Source organism: Thalassophryne amazonica, chromosome 9, assembly GCF_902500255.1.
Source record: "Thalassophryne amazonica chromosome 9, fThaAma1.1, whole genome shotgun sequence".
Classification (NCBI taxonomy): Eukaryota; Metazoa; Chordata; class Actinopteri; order Batrachoidiformes; family Batrachoididae; genus Thalassophryne; species Thalassophryne amazonica.
The window spans coordinates 89,737,768-89,750,062 of NC_047111.1; the positions used below are offsets into that span (position 1 = coordinate 89,737,768).

The 12,295-nt window shown below is 38.3% G+C and overlaps 1 protein-coding gene across 3 annotated transcripts in view; it reads right to left on the reverse strand.

Annotated features, from left to right (window-relative positions):
* Positions 1 to 7,303: 7,303 nt before the first annotated feature.
* radx (RPA1 related single stranded DNA binding protein) overlaps positions 7,304 to 12,295 on the reverse strand; it is a 36,578-nt gene continuing 31,586 nt past the window's right edge. For all 3 annotated transcript variants that reach the window (XM_034178742.1, XM_034178743.1, XM_034178741.1), the window contains exons 14-15: positions 8,772 to 8,954; positions 7,304 to 7,474 (exon numbers count right to left, since the gene is read on the reverse strand). In XM_034178742.1, coding sequence (XP_034034633.1) covers positions 7,338 to 7,474; positions 8,772 to 8,954 — 320 coding nt within the window. In that variant the 3' untranslated portion in view covers positions 7,304 to 7,337. The remainder of the gene's footprint in view (positions 7,475 to 8,771; positions 8,955 to 12,295) is intronic.

The window sequence follows — 12,295 nt, forward strand, 5'->3', positions numbered from 1 at the left end:
CTTTGACCTGAGTACCCCATTGTAAACAGGGGACAAAGCGTGTCTCAGACCCCCTCCCCAGTTAAGGCTGGGTTTCAACTGTTTCACATAGAATGCCTCCTTGACCCCTCTCTCAAACCGTTTCTTCTCTCTGCTAAGATTTTAACTTCCTTGTCCTCAAACATGTGGTTAGTGTCTTTAAGGTGGAGATGAACTGCAGACTGAGGTCAAGGAAGTTAAAATCTTCCCTCATCCTCCCACTCTGAGGGCTCCTTGATGAGGATGTCTCAAAATGCGACCTGAGGCAGATATAACAAAATCTGCCACTAATGAACTAATGTATCCAGTCCGTAACTCAAAATGTCACTCACATGTCAAAAAAACGGGGGGTGGATGGCAGTGGTTAATGTTTTTGAACCAAGAATGAACCAAGAAATGAAGAAGCACCTTGAAAAAGTTGAAGATTTTGGATTTACAGAACAGAAAAGGCCAGGTAAAAAAAAAAATTAAGCTAATGGAAGCCTAGCTTTTTAAATCAAGCTCTGTGTGTGGAACAGCACTCTGGTTCTTAGTGAGGTACTTTCTCCAGCCAACAGCTCAGCAACAAAACATAGTCACCCTGTCTAGATTTTGGCTCTACTGAAAATGGTTCATCTTTTGCAGTCCTTTTCCCAATTTGCAGGTTGCACTAAAATTCTACCATCACGTCAGACTGTTGAAACGTGTCTGTGGAATGTGCTGTATGAGCAAACTGGGGGCGTTCTGCACCGAACACTTCTATCTAGATTTTTAAAGCCTCAATCTGGGACCGTAGAATGGGTGCTACATATTATGCTGCCACTTCTCACAGAGACTTGCCACATGAACCTAAAGCTCGTCAAAGCTTGTCATGAGCTCTGCAGCAGATTTCCTGAGGTGATTGACAACTTACCAGAAGGGTAAAATTGTGCCTTTAGCCGTGGAGTGTAAAGACGATGTGGTTTGATGGGTTTGTGGCTTTAAAAATCCAGCTCAGGTTCATTTGGAATATAAAGTTCTATTTTCGTAGGTTGTAAGTGATTATTTACAGGTTTGAGCAAAAAGCACTTAAATTTGTTTTGGTTATGTAGTGAAATTAAATATACATGATGTTTTTTGCAGCCTTCACACATCAGATCAGTCGAGCCTTTTTAAAATCAAAAACACGTCCACAGAAGGAAGATTTAATGAAACCCTAATGAAATATTTATTGTACAGATACTTTAATACTTATATGAGCTGTATGCATTTAATACTGGCATAATGATACACAGTAAAAACACAACACTAATCTTATAAGGTAACAAGATTTACAAAATACTACAAAAATGTGTAAGTTTTGGTACATATTTTGCGCAACACGGTTATTTCTGCAGAGTATTACTTTTTAATATTTTAGATATACAGATAAGGTATACTAAACACAAATGATATGTCAGTTTGCATTGCCATTCAGTCACACAAATCAAGACTCCACCTCTGTCAGTTCACAATTATGTACGGTACAACGACACAACCAGCATATTTATTTGGATTGTGAGATTGTGTTACCAGTTTTACCTCCAAAACTATACTAGCCCTCCTCTGCATTATTGTGCAAAATATTCATTTGCTGTTTTTAAGATTCAACATCAGTACAAAGTATCGATTGTTTGTACATCTGAAAGCTAGAAGGTCATTTCAGAATTTCCAAGTGTGACAGCAGCAGGTTAAAATCTTTATATCTTCTTTTCTTCCTGAAACTTTGCTGTAAAAAAAAAAAACTTCACCAAATCCATACTGTAGAACTTGCCCATCACCTCTCATACGTGCACTTTTACTCCATTCATTCCAAAGTTAAGATGTGTTGAAGGATTGCAGAAGGTGGTAATGTGATAGCGGTGAAGTGTGCGCTGTTTCAGTGCAACTGGATTAGCATTTAAACTCTGCATCAATGATCTGGATGTTGGTCAGCTAGCTCCAGAGCAAGTAGCCCCATCACCGGCTAACCTCATTGTCAGCTGGAGTGTCTACATAACTCAGCGGCGACGTTCAGGGTTTCGACTGACAGGTGCCATATTGTTTCCAAAGCGAGTGATGACGCATTGATCACATTGCAAAATCATACACATCTCAATGCAGTGGCTTGTTGGATTCATGGTTTTACTCTCCAAAAAGCTTCAAAATGACAGGATGTGGTGTATATAGATGCAAAAATCAATCAAAAATGAATATAAGGGTGATTCTTTAACTACGGGCACTATTGGCCTTGTAAATGTAATTTCCACCACACCATTGCCTTACAATATAAAGCGCCTTGGGGCAACTGTTTGTTGTGATTTGGCGCTATATACATGTGCTCTGATGTCACTGTTTATCTCCATAGAAACTACCCAAACAGTCTTTCATACAAACTGTTTAAAGGGACATTACAGTGTTGTGGTGGAAATTACGGTAATAGTGTGGGACTACATTTTGTTTAAAAAAAAATCACAACAGTTGTATGACATTGAATACCCCAATTATGTTTTGATTATTTTACTGATATTTTATTCAGAGATATTTTAAAACAGAAAAAACGTTTCTTTACCATTCATTTTTATCATTGAAGATCAAAAGTCTGGGTGTGGGACAAGCACAAAACGGCAATATTTGCATATAATGATGCCGAAAAAAGGTGAAAAAGTCATCATAGACTACTAGAACAAATTTCTTAACACACTTTCATTGTAAAGATAACTATAAAAGTGTGAAATTTCCCCTTTTTTTCTGTTTTTCATACAATATGATCAAAGGACATAAGTGCCCTTAGTCTAAGAATCACCCATAAAATGTATAGATTTCATGTAGATACAGAAAGGAGAAAAATATGGGGAAATAAAGAAACGTCCAGTGCACGACTCCGTCAGGCTTATACATAGTGTGTAGGTTCTGTCGCTGCCCTTTAAGCTTTTATAATTGTGGCTGTAAACACAACACGTTAAATCTGATCAATTAATTATAGAGCTTATAACGTCATAAAAATTAAACTCTTAACCTCATCAGGAAAATATATTTTTAAAAGCGCAAATGAAAATTACACCAAATGTCATTCTGGAAATTAATAATGATTTCAGAGGCAGAAACTGAGAAATAAAAAGCTCCATTTATCTTTTTTTTTTTTTTCTGTTACTCTGCTTCACACAAATGTCAGACACCAGTTAATTACTTTTTGAAGTAACTTGCTTTAATAACTGTCATGGAGTTATCTAAAATGCATTTTGTGTGCTTTTAAGTCGTGGAGTTTTGCACTGAAATCCTCCTCATTAACCTCAGTCTTTAATTAAACAGCCACGGATCTCTGAAACACGTTAAATGTCTTAAGATGTTTGATTCCTGTTTTTAATCCGTATTTTAACGTTCAAGGATCAGATAAGAGTAAATATCTACGTATACATGCTTATTCACATGCTTAAATAAACTAGCAAATGCAGTTTGCTTATATAATTAGACTTAAAAGTCTAATTATATAAATAAGATATCAAAGATGTTTTCTAGATCTAAATGAATCCTGTTGGTAGACAATAAGAGTGGCGGCACTGTGGCGTTGTCCTGCATAAACACAGTAAATGCAGTCAGTGTGCAGTGGATCGAGCTGGGAAACAATATGGTTTCAAATTGCTTGTCCCCACCCTCAGTATTTAGGCAGTTTATTGTCCAATGCCCCCCCCCCACCACCAAAAAGCACTTTGAATATGCAAGGTACTAATTATTCCCAAAGGTCTATCAGTATTAATAGAAATGGCAGATTATTGTGCACTCCAGTGGACTTCATTGTAAAGATTTTGGGGGTACGTGGTTATGGAGGCACTTGGTAATGGGACAAGATGACTGCAATCAATGCTCCCCCTTCAGACGGATCACTTACAGCACTTTGTTTTATTTTGACAACCCAGTCCACTGTCATAAATCTAAAACGCTTTGTGGCATAATCTATTAATGCTTGCATGTTTTTATGGGTTATCTTAGAATTCTCAACCATCCTCACTGAAATACAAAGCCGTGCTAAAAAAGCCGCTCTAATTGTCGGTTGATGACTGTTTGGGCTACGTACTCACGTTAGTGAAGTCATAGTTCATGTTTGGTACTGTTCATATTGGACTGTAGTCTTCAGCATGTACATTCAGTGCCCTTTTACACTTTACTATGTGCAGTGTCAGTTTGAAATGAATGTTAATTTGTACTGTTTAAATGTACATAGAGATGTATAATAAGCCATGGTTCCCTGTAAATTCTATGAAAGTTATTTTTGTTTTTTTGGAAACTATCCAACCATTCCTTCAGCCATTGATATCAGCAGTGTTTGTTCTAAGGTACAAGTCCTGACCACAGAGGCTGGTTTCAGCTTTGTTTACAAGGGAAAGTGAACAAGATAAAAGTTAAATTTGTTACAACTTTAAAAATAATAATAATAATAACAGCACCCACACACAGTAAAGGAAACATTAGCAGCATTGTGGCTCACTGGTTAGCACTGTTGCATCACAGCAAGAAGATATGAGTTTTGATTCCACCCATGCCCAGTTACATTCTGTGTGGGTTTCTTCTCACTGTCAGACACATGCTTATTTAGGGTCTTCTGTTCTCTCTGCACCTGACCAAGACAGCGCCTCTACATCTGGAGTTGGACTGTGGCTGCCCACTCCTCGGGGTGTCATCGTGTCTGAATGTAACTAGGACGGTTAAATACAGAGGACAAATTTCATTGCATGTACAATGACTGTAAAGGCCCTTCTTCTGCATCAGTATACGTTGTTATAAGTTGGGGTACACTCTATTTGTGTTTGCCACATCTTTAAGAAGAAAAGTAAAAAAAAAAAAAAAGTTCTCAGTACTGGAAATCAGTTTTCTTGTTTTTCTTTAGCTCTTGATGAGTGCAGTCCAATATCAATGCCAAAATGACTTTAAAAATAAAGAATGTGTCACTTAAACTCATTTTCATGAAATCAAGACCAATTCTGCCCATGAGAATTTATGTCATCCAGAATCTTGTTTGTGCCATAGATGACTGTGATTTTGTTATAAATACTGCTTTTTTTTCCTGCTTTCAGCTCCCCTTACAAATCAAATTTTGTAGACCATTTTTTGTGTGTGTGTGTGTGTGTGTGTGTGTGTGTCAAACACTTTGTTTTCTTGATCACGTCTGTCATACATACTTTGCTAAGGTGGTAAAGGAAATTTCAATTCTGCTGTTAATTTTTAATTATGCTCTACTTGGATTAAAAGAAGAATAAAAATGGTCCGCCACATATGAATTAAAGAGCCACTGATTTAGTACAGACAGTATTCACGTTAATGTTCACTGTAAATATTTTTGTTGCAAGGTGAGATTAAATATTTGCCTGGCGGTTGTTGGGTGTGCAGTAACCCCCAGTATGTATTTCTTCACAGGTTTTTCACAAAGTGTCAATTTTGTTGAAGGTATGCGATTTTTCTCACATTTTATCTGCTACATTGCTGCTTTGTAAAAATGAACAAAAACATGGTACACAGACCTTTATCACATTTCACTGCAGAAACAAACATTGAAATTATTGTATAAAGTAAGTTTATATAGTCGGTTATTTTCTGTCTAATAGATAACATGTATGTTACATGATTTAAGAATTAATTTTGTAACTGATAATTTTTGCATTCAAGTTGGTGTTGCACAGTTACTTGTATGGTTTATTTTCTTTATGCATTTGCCATCAAAATAAGCTTTAAAACAGAATATTCAAGAAAGAAAAAAATAGTTTACACAAAATGTTTATTAATTATTGTTGGATTATTTATAAATCAACCTGGATATTGTGAAATATTTGAAAATAAATATTTTCAAGCATACCATTGTTTTGATCAAATGTTTTTTGTTCTATCACCCTGACAAGTTTATGTAATCATTAGATACAGAAACAGGATTACACACAAAGTATTTTTCTATGAACACCTGGAAGTAGGTTTTTTTGTGCAATTGCAGAATTTTTTTATTTTTACAATTTAGCGAGCATGCGTTGTGTTCATACCACGTCCTGTCAGCAGGTGGCACTACTGTATAGCAAATAAACAGACCATGACGCACTGGGTTAAAAGGTCATGCATAAATGGTCAGGATCATGCTTGAGTTCAGAATTTTGGCAAAATATAATTTTCCTCAAGTAAACCTACAGAAGATGATTTTAGATTGATGTAGAAAAGTATGTGCATTCCAGTGTGCAGGTCTGCACATTTTTGAATCCAGCATCAAAAGGTCAAGCCTGGAAGCACATACACTCTTCTTCAACCGCTTAGTCCAATTAAGGGTCACGGGGAGCTGAAGCCTTTCCCAGCAGTCATAGAGTGCGATGTAGGACACAAATCATCTTGGGTCCTGGATGGCAGATAATTCCCAGGTTGTCTTTCTGGGGGATTGTCCTCACCTCTTGAAAGTAACCATCTCCCTGTCACAGTTAGGCTGAACATGGGCGTCCCGTTGGCCTTCTCCAGCTGCTGGGGTCCTTCACACTGCTGCATCCTGCACAGAAGATGTGCCACAAGGCCATGTAGCAGCTGATGTCCCCAGACAATACTCCTCATCTGAGTCTCCCTAAGTGACTGTTCATTTGACAGTCATTCCAGCGTTACCCACGGATCCTCCGAACAGACCTGGTACCTGTTGTCACCTTCAGCCCATGTGCATGTAAATACAAGTACTCAAATTGTTTAGTGCAGGTTTTTTTTTTTTGTTATCGGGTCTTGATCTGAAGAACGACATGTGCCATCATCACAACATAAAACAACAACTCTGTCAAGACTGAGTCACCACACAAATGTTTGTTTTCAAGGGAAGCGCTTCTGTTTGATTAACATCATCAACACTTAGTCAAACTTGCAACATCACCCCAGCGTGTACAAGGTCTGTTTGATTGTTCTCTAAAATGGATTCCTTGAAGTTATTTTCCAACAGACAATACAACAAAATTCTATTAATTTTAAGAGGCACCGGTGAATCTGTGGTTAGAGCTCCAGCCTTCTATGCAGAAGCCTGCAGATTTGATTCCCAGCTGGGACTACTGATGCACTTATGTAACCAGTTGCACATCCTCAAGGGTGTGGAATAAGTGAGCTTCATTTTAAAAAGATCTACAGTTAAGACTGTGATCAGAGATGAATTTATAGTTGTCAATAAATGAGTTACACATGCAGTTTAATGAAAACATTTATTTACAGATGCACACAATAATTAAACATTTTAAAAATAACAGCTGTGGAGAGATCTTGTTATAATAAAAATATTTCAAATTTATATCAAACATATAAGAAAGATACAAGAAATTCACAACTGCTTTATCCAAACTAAAGAGCTAGTTTACAGAAATCTCTGTCATTTTGTACACCTTGCTGATCAGGACTTCTGTGTTTTCTCCACCCAGGTGACAAAGGTCCAGGACACACACGAGGTGAACGTGTTCCAGCTCCCCGGCAGTCGCCAAGATGTCTTCTGTGAGATGATAACGTGACATGAGAGTAAATCATGTTGACCTGACTGCTTCTTAAAGGACATGTCTCACGTTTTTTTAACATTCCAGTTAGTAAGACAACATAAAATTAGTCATGACTGTAAGTGTCTCCACACATATGTACTAATAATTAGTGATCTCTGATGTATTTTATTCCTTTCACTCAGTGTTAGCAGGTGCATTTCCGGAAAACGTTTCACTCGGCAATCCTTGGCATTTTTCAGTGTGTGACGTCCATATTAGCAAAACAGAAACCTCCCAATGACTGACAGAGGGGAAACAAACCTGCTCCGTCCCAAAACAAAGTTTCTGAGCTGCTGTTCGAAAGTGATGGCTCGGATTTACAGAGAGCAGACAACACACTTCACGGTGAAACTTAACTTTTTAGACTGTCGGATTTTGGAGCCTAAAGTGTGGAGACGTGCTGTTTATTGAAGCTGTGTACATGGATGTTGGGACATCTGACACTATTTCTAACAGACTGCCTGGACACAGAGATGAATTTGTACATTGGAAAAAGTCAGAATACATTATTTCCAGGAATTAATAGACATTATTTAACGTGCCATGAGCATGAGAGGCTGCGCGCGCGTGCACTTCTTTGTTTGTGTGGAGTTTACATTTGGAGAACAATACAACACAGTGAGTCTGGCATATCCAGCATTTTACCCCTTCTGTTGTTTTGTGGCAATTTTTTTTTTCTTCCAGCTTTGAGGCGCTGGAGTGTGCGTGTGAGTGTGATGTATTTTTTTTTTAGATTTTATTGATAATTGATCATAATTAGTCATGTACTTAATCATCAATCATGCAATTAATCAAGCTGAACCTGGAACAGAGATGATTATTGACAGGCTGCGTTTATGGCTCATAGCCGTGCAGGTGCACAGAAACCTTCACAAAGCTGCAGCTTTTACCGTGACTGCATCAAAATGAAGTTATCACTTAAAAACGAGTCTCATAACACGAAACTTTGGAATTAATTTGTACCTCCGTTCTTAACGTTATCAGCTACATTCCACTGAAGCGCACGCTGGGACACTTCTACATAGCTGCGATGTCATTTGTCGGAAACACCCGAGTACTCACGAGTATTTTGTTTTCGGACGCCTCTGTAGCTGTTGCAAATGCTGTATACTTTGAAACCGGTCACAGAAGTGCACAAAGTAATCCCCGTGGATCATCGGATGGTCACTAACAGCCTAAATCTTAATTGTTATGATTTTGGTGCAACATGTCCTTTAAAGAAGCACAGTGATCCTGAAATGGTTGTGCAGATACCTGGCTCAGGAATAGCTGTTTCACTCTGACTTTCAGCATCATGCAGAGGGCACAGGAAACCCGATGAAAGGCAGGACAGCATCGTGTTGCCGTGGGGATTCTGACAAAGTCCTACAGCCCCGGGTTCACTGCTGTACACAACTGGGAGATACGCAGCATCAACAGCGATCTGTTTGTTGATCCCTGTAAAGATAAATACATACATACTCGTACATAAAGGATTGTGACAGGTGAGGAACAATATAACAAAGCTGACCTCTGTGTCACTTCATTTAAAAATGAATGATTCTGCCAGCGGATGGAGTGTAGCAAAATTCCACCAAATCATAATTATTTCTATTTCAGGTTAGACTCCACTTTTTGCTATTCTGTTAAAATCACTATACTTTTCTCACAGAGGCCAACATGACAACTAGAGTCCGCAGTCGCACAGAGACGTGTCCCAGCAAGGGGGCGTGTTCACCATTTTGGATCAGGGCAACTCAGTGGGCAGTGCGCACAGAATATGCTGGAAAGCTGCTCATGCTGGCAATGCAACAAACAGAGAAAGAAGGGAGACAACCAACTTCCATAAGTAAGCAGTTTTGTTATTCTTGTTACTTTGTCTGTGACGTTTGGTTGATAAACTGGTGTATGTTGCCTGCCGTGCCTGTGTAATGGAGAAATGCACTGGCCCGAGGTCACTGACCCTTAACTTTTCACTTATGTCTACACAGTAAATTTTACTGAGTAAAATTTTTCTCTGCTGGGATAACATTTGATCCCAGTCTAAACAGAGTAAAAAAACTCTATTGTGGAGTGAAATCAGCTCTACTGGTATCGCCGACCGAACGGTCCCCCAGCCCCGCCCTGCCTCCACTGCACATGCGTCATTTGGGAGCACAGTCACTCTGTGGATGGACTGTCACCATCTAGTCAATGCAAGTGGTTTTACTCCAATAAGAGTTGATTTTACACTATGAGTTGATTTAGCCTCGTGGTAGAGTATATTTTACTCTATTTAGACTGGGACCAAATGTTATCCCAGCAGAGTAAATTTTACTCAGTAAAATTTCCTGTGTAGTTGATATTTTCCCCTGCTAGACCGATGTCTAGTCGGTGATCACTACTTGTTGTAAAATTGGTCAACAAGACAGATGGTATTTTTCAATTTTGCACCTTAAATAACTGAGCTGCTGCGTGTAAAAGTATGCAGTGTCCATACATAATAACAAATTGATTATTGGATTTTTACTGTAACAATGTCAGCATTTATAATCCACCTGGAATAGAATTTTACTCAAACCTGAATTAATTCAGGAGGATACAAAAATGTATTTACCATGTGAAATAAATTAATGCGGCCTGTGTGCACAGTCTGGATTGTGTGTATGAGTAACGAAATGATTATTGGATTTTACTGTAATTAAATGATTGGAGCTGGAACAGATTGGATCCATGTACACTTTCAACAGTTATATTTCAGAATGTGTGGGTGTCTGGTTAAGTTTTATAATTTACTTACATAATACAGTACAATGTGAATTAATTTTACTGGCTTGATATTCAGGTAAGAACAGTATTTTAATACATATTTTGCAAGCTTTTCTCCGTGTGTGTTCATTCCCGTATTATGTCCGTATTGAAAATGCATGTGAAAACATGTCACATCCAGGCACTTCATTAATATTTTGCTCAGTTTAAGAGATGTCATGTCACTGTCCATGAAGGGATATTCGCTTTAAGTTGGCAGCATGAGGACTGCGGACTCTAGTTCTTATACTGGCCTCTGTGAATTTTCCTCAGTGTTATTCTTTTCCTGGCTATGCCACAAAATGTATTTGTTTGCATTTTACTTTGTCAAAACAAACTGTTTGTGAAGAGAGCGCAGTGACATGTCTTGCTGTTATTCATATATAAATATACACCCATACACACCAAGGGCGCAATTTAGAACTAGAAACTGGGGGGGGGGGGGGGGGGGGGGAGAAAGTGAGAGGCCTGCAGGGCCAAAGCTCATAGGCCGGGGGTGTGGGGGCCGCTTTAGGCCCCCAGAAGCCAACGGTTTCTAGATAAGTTCAGATGCATTCTGAGCATCCAGAACAGCAATTTTAATGTTCTGAGAAGACCATAAAGTGGACACCATTTGACCTATGCAATTTGAAACTGTGGATATAAGTACTTTATTCTGAGAATAGCCAGCATTGATTTTATTAACATCCTGGTGTAAATAAGGTATCACCACATGTGTAGAACTCAAAAAGAATGATAGGTTGAGTTTTCATTAAAAAAACAACTGCAATGTGGTAAAATGTATTCATAAATATGAAAGAACAGGCTCTTAATAATTATTAACTATCGCATACTGTATTTTTTTTCTCAAGATTTGTTTTTGCATAAGTTTGAAAAAACAACAGATCATACGTTTAGGATAAATTACTTATCATGAATTTAATTTTCGAAGAGGCACTAATGACAACACTCATACTGAACATAATTTTGCTTGCATAGACTGATTTTGGAGATCAAGCAATAATTGCAGATGGGCTTTCTGAGGTCTCAGATAGCTTTTCTGATTTCCTTTTCTAACTTTCAGAATTCAGTAAATTAGCATATGGTCCATTGATACTTATGTGTAGACACTAGTCCCTAGAGGCAACTATTTTTGGTTTCAAATCTGGGCAAATGCAGTCCCAGAAAATTCTGAATGTGACAAACAAGAAACAGGTGTTGTAAACAAGTCAATGCTGCTAAAAATACAAACTTGCAGAAACAAAGATACTATTCTGACATGGTTTTGCACATAAGACTGGCATAGCATGTTTCAAGTACACACATATACGTCAGAAGGTGGGGGGACATATCATATTCTGTCCCCCCTGGTTGAAAAGGTGGGGGGGACATGTCCCCCCTATCCCCCACCAAATTGCGCCCATGATACACACACACACACACACACACACACACACACACACACACACACACACATATATATATATATATATATATATATATATATATATATCATTTCAGAACACTTAGTTATGAATTTTTACCCGAGGCCATCAAATATGGCCATCTGATATTGCAAAGGCTTTTCGTCCGTACAAAACCTGGCCAGAAATAAACACTTCTAAAACGGAAAATACTGTTTTTGTAACTTGATAACACCTCTGGAAGGATTTACAAAACCTTTAGCAGACATTAGTGTGGTGACATCACTTCCTGGTTTCGCAAGCTGCTAGCTTTGCTTTGTTTTTGGCTAGAAATAACGCCTTTCTCATATATTATGTAAAAGCTCGTGAGAAACACCTCAAAAACTGAAAACACTATTTTTGGAACCTAAAAACACCTCTGAACTGATTTGCAAGACAATTCACGGATGTCAGCGTGCACGCTAACTTCCACTAACTCAAAGCTAACCTATGGAGTTAAATTTGTCATACCTGCGAATGCACAGAGGGTGATCTACAAATATTCCTTGATTTGCACAACCTCCGCTCTTGTCAAAAGCTCATGTACACGCAAGGCCTCATGCAGATGCT